The 25,350-nt window shown below is 37.3% G+C and overlaps 1 protein-coding gene across 1 annotated transcript in view; it reads left to right on the top strand.

The window, feature by feature from the left end:
• Nucleotides 1–25,350, top strand: part of SORCS1 (sortilin related VPS10 domain containing receptor 1) — a 652,766-nt gene that overhangs the window by 332,472 nt on the left and 294,944 nt on the right. Inside the window, 1 exon segment of the mRNA XM_006166423.2 lies at nucleotides 10,510–10,609. Within this exon segment, the coding sequence (XP_006166485.1) occupies nucleotides 10,510–10,609 (100 nt within the window).

The raw sequence follows: 25,350 nt of genomic DNA, 5'->3' as shown, positions 1-25,350 counted from the left end.
GGCTTGAAACTCACACTGGGTGCATATGGGTGTGTGCCCAAGATCCTGGGAAGAGAAAGGAGGAGAACTGATTGTGATATGATCATATTCCCTGGGGGTGATTAGTTACTTTCTCTCTCACTCTCTCTTTCAGCACACAGTAAGGCAAAACCTCTTAAGAAAAAAATAAAAAAGAAAGAGAAAGAAAAAAAGACAGAAGAAAGTGGATTTGGATTAGTTGTATATATATTGCAACCTCTAAGTCGACCACTGAAGAAAGGCGTTTCTGCTCTCAGAACACAATGAGATTAAACTAGGAATAAATAACAAAAATATAACTACAAAACTTCAAAACACTTGGAGATAAAACAACACAGTTCTAATTGCAGATACATTAAAGAATAAATCTCAGAAATAATTATATTTTGAACTGAATGAAAATACAACTTATTAAAACTTGTGTGATACAGTAAAAGTAATACTGAGAGGGACATTTGCAGTATGAATATAAATCTTAGAAAAGACAAAAAAACTATGGGACTAGCAGAGGGTGTAATGGTTACATTGCTGAACTCCCATGTAGTCGACCACAGTTCAAATCCAGGACCCAGTGGCTTAAAACTCACACTGAGTACAGGTGTGTGTGTGTACCCAAAATACTGAGAGGAGAGCAGAGAAGAAGGGATTGCGGTATGGCCATCTCCCCAGGGAGGGGGGGCGTGGGGGGAGTAATTTCTTGTCTTCTGTGTCTCTGTCTTTCTGGTGTGTACATGCACCCTATAGCAAAAATCTCTCTCTTAAAAAAAATACAAAAAACTGAAACGATGAATAATCTAAAAATGACTTTAAAAAGCAAGTGAAATCCAAAATAAGCAGAAGAAAAGTAAAAAAAAAAAAATTAGAGCAAAAAATCAGTGAGATTGAAAACAGAACATCCATAGAGAAAATCAACAAAAATCAAAAGCTAGTTTTTATTTTTGGGAAGATCAATAAAATGGATAAGCCTTTTGCAGCAAACCAAGATAAGAGAAGAGAGCAGGAGCAAATCACTAATATTCCTCAAAGACCTATAAATAGAACTACTGTACAATCCACAAATTCCACTCCTGGGATATACCCAGAGGAGGAATACACTCAGTGAGAAAAACATTGTGCATCCATGTTTATTGCAGCATTATTCACAGTTGTTGATGGAATGAATCCAAATGACCAAAAACAGATGAATGGATTGAAAAGGTGTGGTACATATACACAATGGAATACTACTCAGCCATAAAAAAATATGGCTGATAAAAGAATCTCTGAGCTTCCATCTCCATAGAAACTTCCAAAACTTAAAGATAACGAGACACTGGCATTTGATAGAAAGTGGGTAAATATAGAAGATGTCATGCTAAGTGAAACAAGCCAGAAGGTATAGAAGAGATTCACTGGTGAATTCCACTGAACATTTAAAGTAGAAATTATTTCAGTTCTCTACAGAGGATAGGAGCAGTGGGAATACTCCCTGATTCTGTGAAGTCAATACGACCTAATATTAAAAACCAGACAATGGTATTACAAAAATAAATAAATAAATAAAAGCAGAACATTACCCTTTATGAACTTAGATATAAAAACCCTCAACAAAAATATTAGCAAATGGACTCCAACAGTGTTTAAAAATAAAGAGATTACTAATAAACTCACTCAAATATAGTCCACTGATCTTTGAAAAATAGACTAAAACCAAGTCAGTTGAAAAAAATAAGGCTTTCAAGAACTGGAAACTCTTATGCCAAAAAATAATAATAATAATAATAAAAGAGAAAGAAAGAAGCTTAAATATTCACCCTATACCCCTCACAAAAATTAACTCAAAATGAATCACAGGCATGAATGTAAAATTGAAAACTGCAAAACTCTTAGAAGTTAACATAGGAGAAAACCTAAATGACCTTGAGTAGGGTGACATTTTTTTAGAAATGACACCAAAGGAATAAGTCATGACCAAATTCATTGATAAGCCAGCCTTCATTAAAATTTTAAATGTCTTCTTGTCAAATGATAATATCAAAAGAATAAGACAAACCACATACTGAAAGAAAATATTTATAAATGACATATAAAAGGTTTTTTATACGGAATATGTAAAGAAATTCAATAAATGGTGTTGGAAAACCTGGATATCCATATGCAAAAGAATGAAATTAAATCATACAGAAAAGTCAATTCAAAATGGATTAAAGACTTAAATGTAACCTCTAAAACCATAAATATTTTAAAAGTAAATATCATGAAAAAATTCCTAGACATTGATCTTAGCAATGAGTTTTATTGGATTTGACACCAAGAGATCCGGCACCAACAGCAAAATATGGAATTGCATAAAACTGAAAAGGTTTTGCACAGTAAAAGAAACAATCAGCAACACAAAAAAGCCTATAGAATGGAGAAATAATTTACAAACCTTATATCTGACAAGGGTTAATAACTTTAAGTCTTAAAAAATGAAAAAAAAAAAACATTTAAAAATGGGCAAAAGACCTTAAGAGACACCTTGCCAAAGAAGATGAACAGATGACAAGTAAGCAAATGAAATGTCAGACATTATATATTATTAGGGAATTGAAAATTAAAATAACTATAGTACCTTTAAACTGATCAAAACCCAATACACTGAAAGCACCAAATTCTGATGAGAATATGGAACAGTAGCAGCTCTTATTTTATTTATTTATTTTTTTTGAGAGGTTTTCGCTATAGGGCATGTGCACTCACCAGAAAGACAAAGAGAGACAGAGAGATAGAAAGCGAGAAATCACCCCCCAGGGGGGATGGCCATGCTGCAATCCCTTCTCCTCCATTCTCCTCTTGGGATCCTGGGCACGCATGCACACGTGCCTGGTGTGAGTTTAAGCCACCGGGTCCAGGGCTTGAATCGTGGTCGACTACGTGGGAGTCCAGCGACATAGCCATTACGCTAACTGCTGGTCCCCGCAGCTCTTATTTTTTGAGATCTATGCAAAATGGTACACCACTTTGGAGACAGTTAAGACAACAGTTTCTTAGAAAAAAAACAAGCAAACAAGCATCCTCGTTTTGTTTCTTTATTTTGCAATATTTTTACTATAGGAAAATGTGTAGTCACTGGAGAGATAGAGAGAGAGAGCGAAACAGAAAGCAAGAAATCACACCCCCCAGAGGTGATGGATGCAATCCCTTCTCCTCCATTCTTCTCTCAGGATTTTGGGCATGCCTGCACATGCATCCTGCGTGACTTTCAAGCCTTCGGGTCCAGGACTCACACTGCATTCAACCACGTAGGGGTCCAGCACCTTAACCACTTCCCAACTGCTGGCCTCAAACATACTCAACATACAATGAGTAATCATGTTATGAAATTTACCGAATGGTTTTGGAAACTTATATCCAAACAAAAACCTGCATGTGGGTGTTTATAGGTGCCTTATTCATATGTAAGTTGTCAAAACTTAGACGCAACCTGTATGTCCTTCAATAGGGGAATGGCTAAATAAAGTATGGTGATTGGGTATTATTCAGCACTAGAAAGAAGTGAGCTATCAAGCCATGAAAAGTCTTGGGGGAAGCTTAATACATATTACTAAGGGAAAGAAGCCAACTTGAGCAGATTAGTACTATATGACTCCAACTATTTAACATTCTGGAAATATCAAAACTATGAAGACCGTAAATAGATCAGTGGTTGTCATGGATAGGTGACTAGAGGGACAACTAGGGAGAGAGCAGAGGGTTTTTAATGTAGAAATCGGTGTGATATCACAGTGGTGGGTGCACATCACTACACACTTCTCAAAACCCATGAAATGTGTAACACCAAGAATGAACCCTAATATAAACTATGGACCTTGGATGATGATTATGTAGCAATTAAACTCTGATTATTAAAAAATAAAAAAAAACCACTGTGCAGGAGATGTTAATGAGAGAGTTTGTACATGTGTCCAGATAACTAAGGACTTTTGACAGAATTTTGCTGTGAATCTAAAATTGCTCTAAAACATGCAGTTTATTAGTTGAAAAATAAAGGGCGAGTATAGGCTATATTCACCATGCTAATCCCTCTTCTTCCCACACAGCTGACTGTTCTTTGTATCAGCAGGAGCTATAGAAGCCATAAGTCCTTGAAAATCTATGTAAGCATCTTAATTTTAATTTTCCAGTAATATAGTAGACCACACGAAAGAACAAGCATCCCATCAAGTCAGCTCCTCATTCTACAACAATCTATGAGTGCCTCCTGTGTTCAGAAAGGCTGCAGGGAACAGAACAGACATCATCCCTCCTCTCATAGAGTTTATATTCTGGTAGAGGGAAACAAATGATACAAACCACGTGAAAATCTTATCAGGTGGGGATTAATATTATGAGAAGAAAATAAAATTATTTAAAGACTGTGCATGCTGGAGAAATGAGAGTGGTTTGCTGTTTCATATAGCAGTTATTCAGGACATCTTACCAGTATATGGAGAAAGAGAAGATATTAAAGGGAATATCGAAGCTGGCAGGGGTGAGGAGAAGGCCACGCACGCGCGCACACATGTGAGAGAGAGAACGAGAGAGATTAGAATCAAGAATTTCGCAGTTATATTGCAGACCAACTATGTAAACATTGCAATGTGAACTTTATGGGACAAGCCTGGAGTACTGAAAGAAGACATTTGGTGAGAAAACTAGGACACTGACTGGTTAGTTATTTAGCTGGGGAGGGCCTGACTCCAGTTCTCGTTGACTTCAAGAACCTGCTTTTTCTTTTGGGCTGAGTCACCCTGATAATCTTAGTGAGGCATCATCACATCATTTACAGATTGACCCCAGTCACTTTGTCTGTATTTATAGCCTTCCCAGGAGCCAAGCTGGATCCGATAAAAGATACACTTTCTTTCCCTCGTAGGTACTGTGCAAGTTTCTTTTTTTCCCTAGTAGGTACTGTGCAAGTTTCTGTTTATACTTTTCTTAAAATTGTTTCTCCATGGTAGGCCCTTTGTGCCTTCAGTAGGTATGAAGGAAAGTCAGACTTTGGTCTGTACTGTGTAAAACTTTGAAAAGTTCAGTTCATATTCCTTTTTCTAAGAAATGCTAAACCATTTTCTAAAGACATTCGTTCTATCTATTTGATACTTCTTACATCTTTTGATAGAAGCTGTGTAACAAAGGCTTAAAGAATCAGGCTCAGAGGTGGCAGACTTCACTCCCATTCATTTCCAAGTTCTTTGACCTTAAGTAGATTTGTTGTACTCTGGGGTCCTCCTTATTTGCAAATTGTATTTAATATCAGTGTTTATCACATGGGACTCTGTATGTGAAGAGCTTAGATCATCCAATGAATGCTTATTTGTGTTATCTTATCTGTTAGATTTTTAAGCATAATAATCTCTTCACTGATGGAATTCTGGTAAAAGAATGTATTACAGAAGCAGAGTGTAGAATCCTTAACTCTTATATTCCAATCCTTGCCAGTAACTCTCTGATTCAAGTCTCACATAAAACTACTAGCACATTGCCTTCAAAATATTACAGACGGAATTCAGCTACATTTAAAAATGTTATAATAACTTCATGAATAACTTCACTTCTAAGCAAATTAAATTGAAATAATTTTCAGTGATTGAGATTTCCCTGGAGGGTTCACTTTATGGGCTTTAGTAAGTGTTAGGCAAAAACTACCAAAAATAATCAAGAAAAAAATGAGTTATAAAATGAGTAGTAACAGTTATCATTTATAGAAGGCTTATTCTGTCATTGTGCTAAGCACTTTTATGGATTAATTTAGTTTACAGATGATTGTGGGCTTATTTAGTATCTCATTTGATGGTATAAGATTATAGTAGAAGAAATTCAATCGCATATTTTATTTTTGCAACTCCTTGTACAAACTAGTTATATCCGGTATTGATCCCCTCTTCAAGTGTAATTGGAGACTTTGCCTTTTCAAAGAGATGATAAGCTTGCAGGAAGGCAGATAGGAGGCCTCTTGGATGTGTTTTCTCTGCCCCTCAGAAAATTGCCTCAGCTTTATGTATATGAGGAAACACCCAGAAGTTCATGGAAAATACACATTATAACAGAGTTATATGTGAATTGCAAAAATGTTTTGTGCTAATATAGACTCATATTTTAATTACATTTTCCATAAACTTTTTGAAGTCCCCTTTTGAAATAAAGGCTTAAAGGCATGCTTTCACATGTTCTAAATGTCACTATTTAAGATAGATTTGTAAAAAGGGTAGAGTAAGGATTAAAGATCAAAAGCAAAAGGAGACAAACCTTGATTTAATCACATGAATATTTATTTTCCTGGAATACTTGCTTTTTAAAGCTTTCAGCCTCTGTTAGCATAGTATAGATGTTGACAGAAGCTATGTTTTTCTGTAGATAAGTTAGCCTGTAAACAAAGCCTGGAAATAAAAATATGTGTTTTGGAATTTTAAAAAAAAAATGGTTCAAGTTGAGAATTCAAGGCTACATATGTTGCATCTTAATTATGTGTATGCATGATACATATTTTAAAATATCTTCCATTTTTGTTTTTTTTCTACAATAGTCATTGCTTTCTGTTTAGTGCAGATAGCATTTCTGAGTGCAAATTTTAAAAAGTATTCCTATTGTTCCTATTTTTATAGGAAAAAATACTATATTCACAATAGAGCAATAGAGAGAAAGAGAAAGAGAGGAGTATCCTGGACAGGATCTCTTCACACCTCTGCCTTCTTCCTGCAACCCTCCAACTTGATAAGATCTTCAGCATGCTCACACATAACCAGCATATTTTAGGTCAACAGGGCCAAGGATCCGAAGCTGTGGTTGATCATGTGGAGTCCAGCATTGTGGTCCAATATGCTGGTGACTACACCGCTGAGACTACGCCTGGTTCTCTATTCTTATGAAGCCAAGATTCATACCTTTCTTTTGTGTTTTTTTTTTTGTTGTTGTTGTTTGTTTGTTTAAAATATTGTATTTCCCAAAGCGTGTTGCTCAGAACTCTGATCTCATTATATATCCCTCAAGAATGGTTCTTATAATTAAATATATGTATTTGGGGAGGTGGGTTGCCATAGGGTACTTGCAGAGAACGACAGGGAGAGGAAAAGTGAGAAATCACCCCCTGGGGGGATGACCAAACGTCAACTCCTTCTCCTCCATTCTCCTCTCGGGATTTTGACATGCAAGCACATGTGCCCGGCATGATTTTCAAGCTGCTGGATCCAGGAATCAAACCATGGTCAGCTATGTGGAAATCCTTAACCACCATGCCAACTGCTAGCCCTAAATATATATTTTTAAATACTGCATGAGTTATAAATTTAAGAGGTTCACTGTTTATTAGAATAATGCATAAGAAGTTATGAAGCAAAAGAACATTTGTTGACTCAAGTATTATGCCACACTTTTTGATACTGGAAAATCTTGCTGTCTCCCATTCCTAGCGATGATACTTAAAATATTTGACAACCAGTACATTGGCTCACCAGGTAGTCCACTGACCATTCTGTCTGTCTTCTCTGCTTTTTCAGAACCTATTTCTCTAGGAAATCTCTTAATGGACAGTTGTCTTCACTGTGAATTGGGGTTTACAGATGGACACTAGGAATTGCCTTCCAGTGTGCAGTGCCACTCCTAGGTCACCGTCTTCCTTATGGGAGTGCAGGCTGATTGGTGTAGACATTGACTATTCTGCACAGGTGCTAGTCTTGACCCAGAGCAGGTCTCTAGAGGACCTTTACTGGGCCACCCCTCAGTATTTTGGTTCTTGGATTGAGAGAAGATCTAGGAGGTGCTTCACTAAATGTTGGTGAGGCTGAAAGGAGCAGCTACTAAGAGAACTTGACATAACAATTATTTAACAAACGGTTGCAAGTATTTAAGATTTTAACCCCTAAACCAGTATAATGGTATGTGCCAGATGACTGGTAGTCCTATCCGTGACACCTGTTGTCTCTTTGTCTAATTCTGTTTTAGTTCTGTGAGACGCTCTTGAGCAACTGCTCATTTTTAAGTTCATAGTTCATTCAAGAGATTGTGTATAACATCCCATTCCTTATACCATTTGGGTTTTTGAAAATGTATCATTTTTTTTTCTTTTTTAAAATCAACTGCTTAGTAAAAAAGATACAGGTCTTCTGGAATGGAGAATTAACAAATTTCGTTTTGTTTTTGAGCTTTGTAAATTTAAGAAGCAAGAGAGGACACCAACAGAATAATGGAAGATACCTTGAGGGATAGATTGGTCGACAGGTGATGTTATAGTAAGAAAAAAAAATGTCCTATAGCATAATATCAGCTCTATGAAAAACAATGTTATGAATGTAAATCTGAGCCACTTTATTTTCATCTTGTCACTTGATGTTAGAGTTAAACACAAAAAGACAAATACACACTTGTCCAAATGCAAATGAGCCTCCATAAAATCCTTATAGATTTGTCTTCACTTGCATTTGTAAGGTTTTATTTTTAAAATGTGCTATAGGGTTCATGTACTCATGAGAGAGAGATAGACAATGGTGGGAGAGAAAGTGAGAAATTACCTCCCCAGAAGGGATGGCTACACTGCAATCCCTTCTCCTCCTCTTGGGATTTTGGCATGCACGCGACATATGTATAAAAGTTTAGACAGAAGCAAGTCCCACCAGAAAGAGAATGTTGATCCAGGAGAGCTAAGATAAAAATAGGAAAAAATCCAATCACCAGGAATAGACTGAGGAAAGAAATTTCAGATATTTCTTGGAGAGCAGCAGGAAATCTCTCATTGGTTCTAAGTTTGAGAAGAAAAAAATGGACATGGAATAGGATTTCAAGAAATTTTGTTGTGATGACTCATAAATAAGATCTACTGTACAAGAGTTCTGGAATGCTCTTCAAACATTATGACCTATTAAGCTGGTGTTTATTTGATAGTGGTGAAGAAAGTAGGTTATATATTTCCATTATGAAAGGCACCTTGTAGTCTATGCTGTTCTTACTTCAAAAAAAAAAAGAAAAAAGAGCAACTCTTGATCTATCTTTAAGTTCATAGTTCATTCAGGAGATTGTGTATAACACCCCATTCCTTATTAAATTGGGATATCATCTAAAAATCCTTTAAAGTAGGGACTCTTTGGTATTTACTATCTATGTGTACGTTTCAAGTAGAATTACGTGGAGTCAGAACAAATCCTTACTTTTACGACCACTTTTATGCAACTTACTTGCCCAGTGCCGGGTTCACAGTAAGTGCTTAATGGGTGGTAATGAGTTTGCTGATGCAAACTTCCATTATGGCCTGTATGAATTTGTCACTTTTAGCAATATCAGACATGAGTTAGTAGTATTACATTTTCTGGGTTTTTTTCCTAATTGAAACAACTTTATTTTCTTAGCGTTGCTAATTCATATCTCTATGATTTCACATAATACACTACAATGATTTGTTTATATTTCCTTCAGATAAGGTTGTTAGATACCTGTGAGCAAGGCTTGTCTATTTTATCCTGGCACTTGGCACAGTGTCTGGTAAATTTTAGGAACTGCATAAATGTGCATAAATGAATGTTTTTGTGAGTTTTATATATGAGAAAAGAAAGCAGATAGACAATTTATATCAGTCTTCTTTGAATTGAAAAAGAGAAAAGAAGAAAGAAAAAAACCCGAGATATAGTGAAAGCAACTTTGGGCTTAGGGCCAGTGTATCTGGATTCAAATTCTAGCTGTCCCATTTATCAGCAGATTTCTTCAAACAGGTCACTTAAGTATCTCAACTGCTTTTTCAAATAATAATATTTCCTACTGTACATGGATATCATGATGATCTAATAAGATTAAAATTTTAAAATACAGAGTGGACTTTCATAGTGAAGATGATTAAAACCTATTTGTTCACTCTGAATTAATAAGTTATTGAAGCAGTGGCTAAATAAAGATGAGAGAATCTCCCAGAAAGATCAGAATCAGTGCCAAGAAGCAATGTCCTCCCAACTCTGGGTTGCTGAACATAGAGAAAGAACATCAAGTAAGATTGTGAAATTTCACTTATTATTAAGACATCTTTTTGCTCTTAAATAATAAGAAAAGACTGAATGACCTTTGAAAGGACTGACCCACCAAGTATTCTCTGACTCATGAGAAAAAAATACAATTTGTAGATAAATCAGGAGAACTTGCTTTTCCACTGTGCCAATGATAAAGCAAAAGTTCGCAAATGTCATATCTAACTGAAAACTCTATAATTTCTTGGTCAACTCAAGGGACATCGTCATGTTTTAATCTTTTTAAATTAACCACATCCTTTATGCAATATGTGTATATTAAGGAGCAGTAGAGAGATGGAGTTTTAATTTTTACCAATTCAATTTAAATGCAAATGTTAACCACTCACATGATGCTACTGTGTACATAATTAAGCATCATTATATACTACATGAATCATTTAGAAACCTCCTGAGAGCCATTCCACTATGTGAAACATGCATTATACTGACAAGCAGCCAAATGACATATATTTCTGTCCTCATTAATGCTCCTTCTGAATTATAGGTCAACCGATTATGGGACAACCTATGAGAAGCTGAATGATAAAGTTGGCTTGAAAACCATTTTGAGCTATCTCTATGTGTGTCCTACCAACAAGCGTAAGGTAAGAAATATTTATTTAGCATGCTATTTATTTGTGATGTGACTTCTGTCTTGGTTGGCTAACCTTTCTAGCTACCTAAAAATCTATTACAGTCAAACTGGGATTAGGGATGAAAAGATGAGCTGATGGATGTTAAGGTGCTAAACTGTCTGACACATCATAATTTTCAGATCAGCCACTGTGAGTATAGGAAGGTGAGTGATAGGTAGATCATTACCATTTCTGAAAGGCAGCTACAAAGAACGAGTTCTTGTTGAGTGGATGTTGCTGACTGTCTTGTAAGAGCTCTGACCAGTCAGTCACAAAAATCAACATAAGCCTTGACAAGGTAACAGGAAAGATGGATTTTCTTCTAATGGCCCAGTTTTCCCTTGACATGGAGTAAATAGATTAACTAGAATTTAAGTAAATGCTTTGTCCTGTAGTACGTAGTTTTATTTCTGAAGTTTGTTCAGCCTGCACGTAAATGTCAGGAGGAAGGCACTGCTTTTGGCAGAAGTGAGTATCTTGAAAAGAACTGGTTAGATTAGTCCTTTCTACACATGGATCTTACAGTAAGACACCTGGAGATGGTCACATGTAACACCCTTATTTTACATCAAGAACACTGCGGTTCAGAGAAAGCAAATGTTTGCCCTCATCACAGAGTTGGCAGTTGAGATTAGAATTCAGGTTTCTTTGTTAGCTGTCATATTTCTTCCCACTATATCGTACCTCTTTTATTAAAACTGCTTATCATCTCCTCAGAAATGTTGTTATTTTTGTTTGTTTGTTTTCAGAAAGCAAATGTTTGCTTTTAAATGAGAAAGACACATTTGTACCAGCAGAGTGCTGTTCCAGTCATATTTTTGTTTTTATAAACTCGCATTGGCAAATTCTGAATTGTGAACGTGGTTTCCAAGTGTAATAGGAGTTATATGAACTAATCTATCCCAAAGTAGAAAAGTATTGTTCAGTGATATGTCCTAAGTCATATTGTGTTATGATCTCAATGCCAAAGTCCTCCAGCCTCCAGTAACTATGCACTGGGGTGTGTGCCACCACATCCATATTGTGTTATGATAGCAGCCCTATTATCTATGTTCTCACCTCAGAGTTTTAAGTAGCTGTCATTAGTGACCTTAGATAAGTTCTTCACTTTGTCGTTTGGACTGTGGAATGTGGATGAGGATATCTCAATCACTCTCAAATCTGGCTGTACATCAAAGGACTAATCGTCCCCAAATGTGCAAGCTCTTGACCCTTCCTTGTTGCTCTGTATTAGGGTTCAGCTTTCCATATTTTGAGCAAGCTCCCCTGATGCTTCTCACATGTAGCTGAGATTAAGAACCATTGATGTCAAGTATAATGTTGTCTCTGGCTCTAACCATTTCAAGTTCTTCAATATAAGCAGCATGATTTTTCAGTTGATCATAGACTCTGTCACATGTCTTGAGTAAAAACTCAGCTAAACCAATTACCAAGTGGATAAGTATGGTGATTTACTTAATCCAGCTAAGCACAGTGCTATCAAATTTAAAATGGGGATAATTATAGTACCTACCTCATGAGGGAAGTTATAAGAATGATATCAAATTAAGCATTTCAAGTGCTTAGCACAGAATAGCAAAGGCTTAATCAATGTTTTATCTTTGCTTTCTACTCTTTTTAATCTCTCTGCTCCTCTTGGTTCATGTAATTATTGGGAGTAATAGTAGTGATTATCCTCTGTAGATAGCAGTGACCAGTAGAATTTTTGTGATGATAAAAATATTCCTTTGAGGTAGTTGACAATCTCAACACTGACAACTTGTGGCTGTTGAGTATGTGAACTACAGTTAGTGTGATTAAGTACCATGAGTTCACATTTTATTTATTTTTAATTAATATACATTTATATAGCCACAAGTGACTGGTGGTCACACTATCAGAGAGCACTGCTCTCTCATGTTAACCTCACAACTTTAGAACTATACCCTAAGCAATCCTATCTTTTGTCTGGTTACTAGTCCATAAACAGTCATTACATCTAAACAATTTTGGTCTGCTGTATAAAACCTTAAATTGAGAAACTGAACTTATATCTTTTATTTTTATAATGAGATTTGGTTGTTGGTTGACTTTGAGTCGATTCTTGTAACCGCTGTTGATTTTCTTCTAGTTCACATTTTTAGTAAATTTCACTATCAACAAAGTGTGTGCTAGGCAATTACACAATGCACCACAAAATATAAAAATAAATAAGTCATCATTTCACCCTCAAAGGTCCTATATTCTAGTAGGAAATGCAAAGCAACTATTTGCAATTAAAGGATCTGTGAACTAAAAGTCAGGAATCTTAGTCCCTGCCTTGAATCTGGTTCCACCAAACAGGTGACTTTGGGTGAGTCATTTCCATTTTCTCCATTTGTAGAGTAACATAGGCAAAACCAACTTAGAGTTTTTCTAATCCACTGATAGCTTCTGTTTGATTAACACTATTAAAGAGGAACATGATGAAAAACTGTGATGTCAAATATCAAAGATAGGGGCCAGCAGGTGGCATAGTGGTTAAGGCACTGGACTCCCACATGGCCGACTGCATTTGAGTCCCAGACCTAGTTACTTGAAAATCATGCTGGTTTGCCTATGTGAGCATACCTTGAATCCCAGGAGGAGAATGGAGAAGAGAGGACTGCAGCATGGCCTTCTCCTCTGGGGGACGATTTCTCACTTTCCCTCTCACTGTCTCTTTCTGTGTCTCTGTCACCCTATGAAAAAACCTTCAAACAAACAAAAACCCTATTAAGTATAGGCTTTTCTGTAACTTCAGAATCTGAGTGGTGATCTGGGGACTCAAGATCACTTGCAGGAGCTGGAGTTGAAGAGTGAAGTTCTTAAGTCCAGATGTTACTGCTAAGACTGGAAGGAAAGTTTAGAGGGCATACAACAGAGAGCCTTACAAGCAAATCCATTCAGTTCAATGCACCCGTTTTAATCAGGCTGCATAATTAATGTATAGTTATCTGAAGGATTTTGAGAAGGTCACTTGACCATGGGCATTTAACTGATTTTTTTTTTTTTTCAAGCCAGAGGGTCTGTGTACTTACCAGAGAGAGACAGATAGAGAAAGGGAGAGAGATGGCAACACCTGCCTCTAATTGGGCATGATCACTGCACAATTTATTCTCAATTTCTCCATCTTATTGAGGTTTGGGTCATGTACTCACACATACCCAGTGTGTTTTTTAAGCTGCAGGTTCCAGGATTTGAACTGCAGTCAGCCACATGGGATTTGGCTTCCTTAAGCAGTAGGCTATGGGGCTGGCCCCATTTAGTTGATCCTAAACTTGGCAGACCCTAGTTTCTAAAAGAGAGAAGTCGATGTCCATGACTGTAAGAGAATAGCTTTTTCCAGGCCCATTACCTTCCAGAAACAAAGGTGGTCCTGAGCTGTTTAAATCACAATGTTTATGAGTGAAGCTAAACAAAGGATTCTTTTCCTCTATAGATAAATGAGGCCTTCAGGGTCACTTTCTGAGATGCTGATGGATTTAAGAAATATTGGAGGACAATGAAGGTCTTTACAATAGTGCAAAAATCAATAAAGTTGACATAGCAGTATATTTGTGTACAGTTTTTCTACTTATGAGAGGAATTTATCACCATGAAATATGCTCCCCCTCTGGACAATGCCTCCCCCACCCCGACCCTCCCGCAGAGTGCCTTACCCTCCTAGTGGGGGGCGGGGGCTGGGGACCCATACAGCATTGGGCCGATTTCCCGCTCTGCGCGAACACAGGAACACCTAATGTGAAGGAAAGGCTGTTAGATCTAAAAGGGAAGCTAGTCTGCAACAGCCTAATCGTTGGAGACCTCAGCACTCCACTATCCCCTCTGCACAGATCATCTGGACAAGAAATAGGCACTAAAGAGATAAAGGATCTAAAGGATACCATAAATCACAAAGACTTCACAGACATCTATAGAACTTTCCAATTAAACATCACCAAATACACTTTTTTTCTCACCACCCCCCCCACCCCACATTGAATCTTTTCAAGGATTGACCACATCATTGGGCACAAAGCAAACCTCTACAGATTCAAAGGCATAGAAGCTAGATCCAACATCTTCTCCGACCATGATGGAATGAAACTTGAGTTGAATTTCAAGAGAAATACTCAAAATTACTCAAATACATGGCAACTAAATAACCTACTCCTGAATGACTCCACAACTGCTGAAGAACTGAAGACTGAAATCAAAAGATTCATGGAAGCCCATGACCATGAGGACAGGAGTTTCCATAATCTTTGGGATGCCGCTTAAGCAGTCATAAGAGGAGAGGAGAAGATTCCTCATGGCTCCTGCGAACTAGATTGAACTTCCAGAATTAGAAAGAAACACACCATCCATCAGTTGACAAGAAATCACCAAAGGACCACAAGAAATATGGGAAAGAAAATTGAAAAAAAATGAAAAACCTCTCCTCTAAGGGAAAAAATAATTCCTCTTCATCCACAAGCAGTTCAATGGAAATCATGCCAATGTCTGAACCCCCACCCCCGTCGCCAAGGGACATTTTTGAACTAAAGAGATTGTATCTGCATAACATTTTAAAGTGTGAATATATTTTCCCCAATCAATGAGAGTTTATGTAAAATAAAAAGAAAGAAATATCAGGCTCTATTAATTATGCAGATCAAAGGCACTCAAGTTCACTTCAGTTCTCTCAGGATGTCCGCTTCTTCCCCAGTGAGAAGGGCAGTTCTTTTAAAGGGTTATATTAATTCTTTCAGATCTCTAGGGTGCTATCTAGCAAGTCCGTATTTTTGTGAGATACTTCCCCATGCTTTTCACAACCGTGGGAGCACATGGGAAAAGAGTGACAACATCAGGGTAGCTGTCTGTGTTCCCAAAAACCTGTTGTGCCTTTACATTCTTTTTGCTATTTTTAGCTGTTCGTGATAATGAGAGCGCTTCTTCAATCATAATGTCTCAAACAGCAGGCATCATGTCCTGGCTTTGCAGGCAGCTTGTTAGGAGCATTACTGGGATCAGAGTCCAGAATAAAGCAGGCCCATATTTACAGTTGAAATTGATGATCATCCTTGGCTGTTGCTCTGCAAGCCTGGTCTAAATTACAACAACTTTCCTTAGGTAAGTCTGTTACAGTAAAAGCTATAATCGCATCATATGTCAGTGTAGAAAATCTTGACTAACCATGAGTCATACAAAGTCTGCTGCTAGGTATTAGCCTAACTCACTCACACTCCCTTTGAGGAAGAACCCTGCACCTGGCCTCTGAAATATACGTTTGGCCCAAAGGAACAAGTCTGAGTAGTTCCTAGTGCTGGAAAAAAGGCAGGCTAGCTATTGGTCACCGTGGCTCAGAGGGAGAACACTTCACCTGCTCCAGTCCTTGGTACATTCCAGGGCATGTTTGCATCAGCAGAGGTTTATTGGCCACATACATATAGTCTGCGCCGAGAAAAGATGATTTAGCCTGTACCAGAAAGGACCAGCTAGGCTCAGAGGATGATGGGAAGAACTAATACAAAGGCAGCAAAAGGAAAAAAAAATAATCAATGTTGAAATCGCAGTTTCACTCTTAAATTATCTCCCAGTTTATTTATATTCTGTCTAAAAAGGAGAACTTCTTTACGTACTACGTTTCTACCAGCAATACCTTTCCTGTCACCCCCAATCTACCTTAGCTATTCTCCATTCGTATTACATAACATCTTCAAGGATTAAAACATACAAACCCCAAGTAGAACACTCTGAAGGAGAAAAAGGAAAGGAAAAAAAAAAAAAAAGAAAGAAAAACTTGTGTATTTAAAAAAAAAAATCTTGGAAGAGCCACATCATTTAGTTGTTATGTCTTTGTGGAATCTGCACTCACTGTTCTATGAAAAGGAAAAACCTAGACAGTATTTGTTCTTTTTGTTTCCTGTGCCCTTCCCATACTCCATTTCCTTCTCATTGCAGTACTATCACCACTTAATTAATATTATTCATGCCAAGAGAGTCTTCCAAGATTTTCATCCTATAAATAGGACCCTAGCTCCTCAGAACACATTGATCATTCTTGTGGGTCTCTTGGTACATGCCAGTATTAAACACTGTTTGCATTTTCTCCAGATGTTTCTGTTTTAATTATCATACTGTATGTGACACTTCCTAAATAAGGGTCTAATTATTGACTCCCTACTTCTTTATATCTTAGAAATGTTTAATTCCTCTTGTCATTTGGTTGAGTGGTCTATATACCATAGACCACTTTGGGGGATAAAGAAGAGGTATGGTTGACAGTCTGCCAACTTCCTTTAAAAAGAATCATGAAATCATTGAATCCAAATCTATAAGCTGTTGAGTTCATTCGGATTCTACTCTTTGGTTGGAAAGATAGGGAAACTGAGTCTCAGAGAGTTTACTGACTTTCCTGAAGCTATATGCAACTGGTGAATAAGAAGCTAAGCTCATTGGGACTTGAATGTGAACCCTAAATACCATCTCTTTGGCCAGCTCTATGACCTAGTGGTCAAGAGAATTGAATCCCAAATAACCAATTGCAGTTTAAATCCTAGCCCCAGTGGCTTGAAAAAGATACCAGGTGCAGGTGCGTGCATACCCCAGATCTTGATAGATTAAAGGAATGAAGGAGATGCAATCGTGGCATGACCACACCCCTCGGAGGGTTCTTTCTCCCTCTTTTTCTCTTTATGACTCTAATCGGTGAGCATATGTCCCCTCTGACAATTAGAAAAGAAATGCCACCTCTTCTATAAAATTGAATCAATTCCCTAAGAATATTTTCTCATTCCCTCTTACTTCCAAGACATCTGTTCCTTTTTTTTCTGGGACTTTTTTTCTGATTTTTGATTAATAGTAGTTGTTTTTGACCATGTGTAATCCCCTTTTTAGAATGCAAGGACCAAGATGGGCTGCAGTGCTTAGATCAGCTTCATAGTCTTTACTATGTGGAGCATAGGGTCTTGGTATACAGTAGGTGTTCAACGTGGAACTGAGAATTTGAATTGAATTTAGGTTTGAGTTTGGGATTTCCAGGCTAGAACTTGAAAAGAAAAGTGCCCTGTGAAACCAGCTTTGACTCATTTATTTTCTCTAATTATAAAATTAATTCTTTCAAGTGAATAAACAAGAACAGTCAAGAATCCCCATAGGTTTTAGTCATTTCTAGGCCATGATGTATAATTTTATCTTTTCTAACTAAGAAGAAGAACATGATTAATATTTAAAATGCCAGGACTTTGCATAGCACTCACTTGACATTATCTGGTGAGGCCAAAGGGAACTAGTGTATTGTATAATACATCAAAGGGGGTGCTTGACATTTCCCTTGGCGGACACTCAACACTTGCTCATTTCACCCTAACTCTTTTATCTGTCCCTTTGTACACAAGATCATCCGTTTGCCTCTAATCTTTTAAAAAGAATGTATGTTTCATTCATAAAGAAGTGCAATGCATGAACTCGGAGACATAGTAGAAGTGGCATTTTCCAAACTTCAATGAAAGTGACATTTTTAGTGAATACATGCTTACTTCCTTACATTTAACCTGGGCAACCATGGCTAAAGGGAAAGATCATATCTTTTGATCATTTCTTTTCATACAGCTGAATGTTTATACTATTTCAGTCCATTGAGCATTGTTCAGTTTTCTCTTTGAGCATTAAAAAAATAATAATATTCAAGAATGCATGCCATATCTATATTTCTTCTCTAGGTGAGTTTTCAACAGTTTTCTAAGCCCCTGGCTTTCAAAGAAGCTATAGAATAGTAAATGTAGACTGCTCTCTTTGAAACAGCAGCAAAGTGCCAAGAGAAGTGATCACCAGGTAACCCCCTCCTTGCTCCAAGATGGCCCGGGGAGCCCTCTGTCACTCCGGGCCTTGAAGAACAGAAAAATAAAACAAAAAATATTTTCTGGGTACTTCCTTCTGTGAACACGGAACTACATTTGAAACAGCATGATAGCCTTTATTATTTTTTAAAAATCCAAGCATCTAAGAAAACAGTCATAAATAAATGCTAAAAGAAATACACTTTTTAATTTTAGCACAATGTATTATATAGTAAGCTCCTTGCTGATTTGTTTTAGATATTAATTTGTGTCTCTCTAAGCTGATATTGTAAGAAATTTTTAAAAATTAATTTAAAACACATAAGAAAATAGGTTCAGATGAAAATAAGCAAACAATAACAACAAGCTCTGTACCTGTGGCCCGTGCATGGGTTCTGAAAACTAACATTTTTTTCTCTCTTCTATTTCTTCCCATTCCCTGTATCTCCAGATTTTCCTGGCTTCTCAGAATTGTTCAAGTTAACGCAGTTTACTATCTTCCTTCACACAGCATTAAGTAGTGCTAAGTTTTTTGTTTTTTGTTTTTTTTTTAATTTGCTAGGACTTGTGTGTGCTTGCCTTAGAGAGACATAGAGAAAAGAGATAGAAAGGGGGAATAAGAAAACACCTTCCATGGAAAATAGTCATGCTCTAATGCCTTCTTCGTTTCTCAGGATTTTGGGGACACACATGTGTGCTGGGTCTGGGACTCAAACCCCACAGTCAGCCCTGTGGGATCCAGTCACGTTAAACAAGCCATCACTGGCCAGCCCTGGACTAAGTACTTTTTGTTTGAAGGAAACTTCTTACATCATGTACTTGTTGTCTCTTATTCATTAGATGTTATGTCTATTATATGTAATTATATTAGGCATCTAAATATCAGTGATGGATTCCTGATTTTTTAAAAACTAAGTTATTATATATATGATATTGTTAGTGTTATAGTTGAAAACTTTCTTATTAGTCACTTTATTAAAGATATGAGTAGTTTGCTAGATAAATAGCTAGGTAGAAAGGTGATAAATATGTCCATGCATCTTTCCTTTTTCAGTTTAAATAATGCTGTCTCTACCAGAAAAAAATTGAAACCTATATTTTGGTTTTATCCTTTTTTTAACAAATGAAGCGAATCAAGACACCTAGAGCCTAAATTAGTCCGTAAATATTATAAAGTAAGATTGATCTGGAAACTACGTGTCTTTTATATTGCTGATTGATTCAGGAAAGACAGGTTGCCTCTGTGACAAGGTAATCAGAAATTCTCATGTATGAAAGCAAATCTTTTAGAGGCTGACCATTCTTCAAGTATACATAGTAGACTGTCTGATTTTTTGTAAAGGAGTAGATTTTTGTATTTAGCTAACTATGTACCTATTTACTTATTGTCAGCTCATCATCTGTCCTTATTAGAGCTTGTGTCTGAAGTCTGGCCTAATGTTAAATGCCCATCCATTACCCTTTTATGAAGGTCAAATGCATTATTTCAGGTTGGTTTCAAGTTATGCTCTGCTGTGGAAAATGGTCAGAGGTCTTTTCAACATTCTGGTCTGTTTGCTTCCAGCACACTCCCTGTGGTTTCTCAGGGGTTTCCATCATCAGTGTTTGACACTGTGTATCTAGAACATTTGTTTCTAGTGAATAGCCTGCACAGCTCCCATGATGGATGGAGATGGATGCTGGCCGCTACAGGAAATTTGCCATATTTACTAGGGTGGGGATGTTTCACTCTAATATATCAGATCTGCCCCAAGCTTTCTCTTGGTGCTGTCAGGAAAACAAAGTCAATGTGGACAAATCTTTAATAAAACCACTTTTTCTTCCCTGGAGAAATTAAGAGAATACCACCAGCCTGAGGGGCTGAATCGTTTCCATTCAAACATGCCTTTTGCCAACCTAACCTTTCCTTGGAGGAAACCTTTTCCATGGTTTTGTCCCTCTGCTTCTCCACATACCTTCCCTATTTTTTAAGGTTCCTAACCTCTACATGCATCTTATGTTATAACCTCTCTTTCTTTTTCTTTTCTTATTGTTATTTTGATTTTGATTTACATTTAATCACATATCTTTGCAGTGCACATTTTTTTGCCAGCATGAATACCATGCATATTAGTCAAGACAAAGACATTACTATATACATTCCCATCAGCACAGAGCTTTTCCGTTTTTTGTCATAAGTTTTCAATTCAAGCATTTAAAATAAGTTTCACAGAGCTGAAAACTATAGTGAGTTTGTAATGTTGTGAGCTTAGATCCTCACTGGTCAAAAGGTCCAGTATGGGCTAGCCAGTACAATAGCAGGGAGAAAGAAACCTCTTTGGTTGCTTGAGGCTGTTTGAGGAGTAGAATACTGAGTTTTGCCATGATTGACAGCATCTGCCACCAGGAAATGAGCATGCCTGAAATGTAGAGAAAAGGATGATGTGATGAACCCAAAGAAGTAAAGATTAGGGTTAAAGAAAACATCTTGAATCCACAGCTAAGAGAAGAGACATAGAAGGAAAGGCAGATGTAAACCAAAGAGAGATGGTGGGAGAGATGACTGCAAGAATTTGAAGTAACAAAATTGTGATGAGGGAAAGCTAATAGAAAGGGCACAGTGGGGGGGCAGCTGGTGGTGTGGTGGTTAAGGGCGCTGGACTCACACCGTGGTTCGAGTCCCAGACCTGATGACTTGCTTTCTCACTTTCCCTCTCTCTCTCTCTCATTCTGTCCCTCTCTGATCACATTAAAATGAAATAAATGAATAAATAAAGTTAAATTCAATAATTCTTTTTTAAAAAAGAAAGAAAGAGCACAATGGAAACAGCATATAGAAGAAAAAGAAATAATACAATAGTAAATATTTCTAGCAGTCAAAGTTTTAAGACTTCGTGAAGTCTCTCAGAGAGGAGGCTGAGTTTACCAGAGTTTATTAAGAGCTTCAGAGGGAGTGCAATTTACCCTTATCTCTCTGTTCTTCCTGAGCAGTTTCAAAGGGGTAAAAGATGTTGATGGCAGTGGCTGAAATTGGTTTTGCCAGGAAGGAAAACACAATTATGACTCAAGTGTGGGCGTGTATGTAGGTGTAGATCTAGGCTCCCTAGCTCCCAACTGGCTGATTCAAATATCATTGTTGCTGCCTACACTTCATGAACTTTGGTCCTCTTAATACCAACTCCTTTAGCTACTCCCCTGTTCCTCTGTAGAATGGCCTTCTTTATTTACATGTGCACATTGTATTTTCTGCTCTTGTCAGGCTTACTAATTCAGCACCTGTGTCCCTTCACTGTGGAGCTACATTTGATCACTTGACGGTTGGCATTGTGCATTTCTGCTTGGTGGAGTCATTAGTTGTGGTGTAATAGTTAATTTAATGGAGCCTGGAGCATTGCCTGGTTTTAAATTCCAGCTAAGTCATATACAAGTTGTATGGCCTTGGACAAGGTTGTCGTGGTTGGTTTGCCTGTTGTGACCCTGCCTATGATAATGGTGTACTCCTCTCTAAACTAAAATGTAATGATTTTTGTCAGCATTGTAAAGTATTTATGAAAAGTGGAGAGTCAAAACCAGCAAAAGCAATGCCTGACACTTAGCAAGCCTTCAATAAGTGTTAATCTCATTGTTATGATTACTATCTGACTCAGATCATAAATAAGGCCCAGTCTTATGTTGTCATTTGTCCACTCAACAAAAAGTTATTAAATGCCTACTTTGTGCCAGACCTTTTTTAATGAATTAGGGAAGTAGAACAAAAATATAAGAGTTTGTTCCATCTTTTAGAGTTTAATAGAGGAAATGAATGTGTAACAATCAATTATAGTATAGAACTTATGTATCATAATATTTGTGTATATTTGGGGACTACAGAAAGGTTTCACAGAGAAGCAAATATTTGTCAGAGGAGAAAGGAAAAAGAAGATGAAAACTGTCATTCAGTGAATACTCTCTGAGAAATCCATTTTCACAGAGTGCAGTGCATAGCTTTAGGAGATTTGCAGATTTAAATGAATAAGTACGTCTATTTTGACCCTTTAAAACACTTTCATTGCTATTGGTATCTGACTATAATGTCTAATTCAAACCCTAAAGAAATACCTTCATGACCCATTTGAATGATAATTCTAATGTAATGATGTAATTTATTTTCAATTGTTACAAGCTTTTTTGCTGTCTTGCTTATAAAATCAGTAAATGGGCAGTGGTGACATTATTAATATTGATTAATAGAACTAAAATTCATGTTATTATAGACTTGATATATTCAACATGTGTCTTTAGTAACCATTGGTCAATCAGAACAACTGATAGGATTTGGAGGTGAACTATTAAGAGGAAATCAATTGATATATATTTTATTAAGCATTTGAGTCATGCTCAGTTCTTTGTACGCACAATGGTGAATATAAATGAAGTGTGGTCCTTGCCTTTCATCTTTTTTTTTTTTTTAATTTGCCAAAGGACACATGTGCTCACGAGTGAAAGACAGAGAGAGAGAAAAGAAAGTGAGCAACCATCTCCCATGGATAATAGTCATGCTGCAAACCCTTCTTCTCCATCTCTCCCTTGTTTTGGAATTTTAGGCAGGCAATCATACATGCCCAGTGTGCTTCTCAAGCTGCCTGGTCTGGGGCTCAAACCACATACTTGGCCAGGTGGGCTCATGTAACCAGTTCATGTAGCCACAAGGCCATGAGCTGACTCCTGCTGCCTTCCCTTTATGGAGTTTACCATCCCATTGCAGGGATGCAAGTAATTAACATTTGGTGTAGATGACAGAGGCTCTGAGAGTTTCAAGAGAACATCTGGGATGCAACATGAGAAGGTTAAAGTTGACTGGTGAAGCAGACCAGTATGACATGGGATCCTGAGGTCCAGATAAAAAAATACAATTTAGTTGAACAACAGTTAATGAATGCTAGGCAGTAGAGATACTAACATGTCTCATAACTCGGGCTCTGTCTGCACAGAGTTCATACATTGAAGGAAGAGCCATGGGGGCAAATATGAGTGTGAGGTTTACATCATTAAAGGTGCTGTTCTTTTCATTTCCTGAAATTTTAGTAATTTGATACTCCATATTTCATATCCTACTTTTTTGCATCCCAAAGCTTGCTGCAGCAGGCTCCTTTGAAAGAAAGTTTACCCTACTTATTGATTTAGAAAATGTATTCCCTATTAATTTAATGGACACTGAAGAGGCTGCTCAGAGAAACTGTGAATGTGGGAGGAAGATGGGGAACTGATAAGGGTAGAGGGAAACATGGCAATACAGGAAGCAGTGAAGCATTTGTGGGGAATCAGGAAGGTCTCCTCAGTTCCAGTGGTTAGTACCGTCTTTTTCTCTACTACTTTCTAACAAGGTGCCAAATCCCTTTGAAGGAGAAAATAGCTACAATTTAACAAATAATGATACTTTCTCCATCAGCAAACCCAAATTTCACTGGTATAGATGTAGCTTTTCTTATAATCCTAACCAATCTACCTTGACACGAATTATTACAGTGTTAGAATTCCAGAGGTTATCCAGGACAACAGTCAAGCTTGTGCAGGGGAAAGTGGTATTGAATCTTAGGAAGACCCTTATCTGATATTGGAAGCCAGTTTCCTTCCTTTGAACCCCTTCTGCTTTATTAATGCATTATTTAATCAACAGATTTACATATTTTCTCCACCAGCTAATGCTGTTTTTTTGTCCTGTGGTCTCCAGCCCTTTGTGCTTCCAGTTGAAAGTGCATTACTGACATTTACAAACTCCCACAGAGGACTTAGTCAATTATATCATAGAAGCCCATTGTCCCAGAGAGCTGACCTTTACCCCTAGGCACCAATTAAAATCTGTTGCTTCTTACTCTTAACAGTGCTTGCCGTTAATTCTGGCTCAACGCCCAATGTAACTGGTAGATGCATTCTTCTTAGTAGTCTTCTTATTATTTTTCTTCCCCAAACAAGAAGAGAGTGACCTGCATATGAAAATACATGCTTTCTCTGGAAGAAAAAGGAAGACCACCAGGAGAACAATAGTTTTCACTTAAATGACCTTTTGTGACAACAAAAATGAAGTTGCTAAATAAATAAAACAATTAGGAAGAAATTGGGACATGGCCTGCAAGTTTATGCCAGATTCACAAATCAGAGCTCTCCAGTTACTTTAGATAATGACTTGTTGTTAATTGTGTAGCCATTCTGCTCTGGGCATAGCTGAGCCTGCTCTGTGGCAGGCTGACACAGAAGTCCCGGAGTGTGGGAAGGCAAGCACTGAACCCTCTACCTGTCAAATTACATGAGATTCCAGTTCACTGCCAGGATGGTAGCCTTTTAGATAAAATTAAGTTCCTTTTTATCATCAAATTTGATATTGGGATATTTGAGCTGGAAATAGTTTGAGAACACAAACATTCGGAAGACTCGTGTTTCTGACTGACCTGTAGTCTTAAAATACACTCCTTTAGGCAAACAAGCACAGCCGTGTGCTCAAGGGCTTTGTATCCCCTTTGTAGTGTTTCCCCCTTTTTACTCCTATTTCCCCCATCTTCTGTTGAGAGAGTGTGACCTGACCCTGCTGGGGTTTTCATGGAATTTATAGCCAACTTCTACCAACCAAGTTGTTTTGATAGAGACAGAAACAGCAAAAAAAAAAAAAAAAAAAAAAAAGGCAGTGACTCAGGAACAAGTCTGAAGATAGTCTGATTGAGACAAGAAGTCCCGATTTGCTAAAAGTAAATGGAGCTTGAAATTTGCCTTTCCCTGTTTGGTTTAAAATTTCAGATCGAAGCAAGTTAAAGCTTGACAGAAACACCGTCTTCTTATAGAAATAGCCTCTGCCTCCCACCTACTCCCTGCACTCAGCACTAACAACCAGACAGAAAATGGAATTAATTCTTTGATCTGCAGAGAAAATGGTTCCTGCAGTTATTCTATTCCCCTCTTTCC

Source organism: Tupaia chinensis, unplaced genomic scaffold (genome assembly GCF_000334495.1).
Source record: "Tupaia chinensis unplaced genomic scaffold, TupChi_1.0 Scaffold144255_1, whole genome shotgun sequence".
NCBI lineage: Eukaryota > Metazoa > Chordata > Mammalia > Scandentia > Tupaiidae > Tupaia > Tupaia belangeri.
Note: the sequence above shows the minus strand (reverse complement) of the source record. Positions and strands in the feature narration are given on the sequence as shown.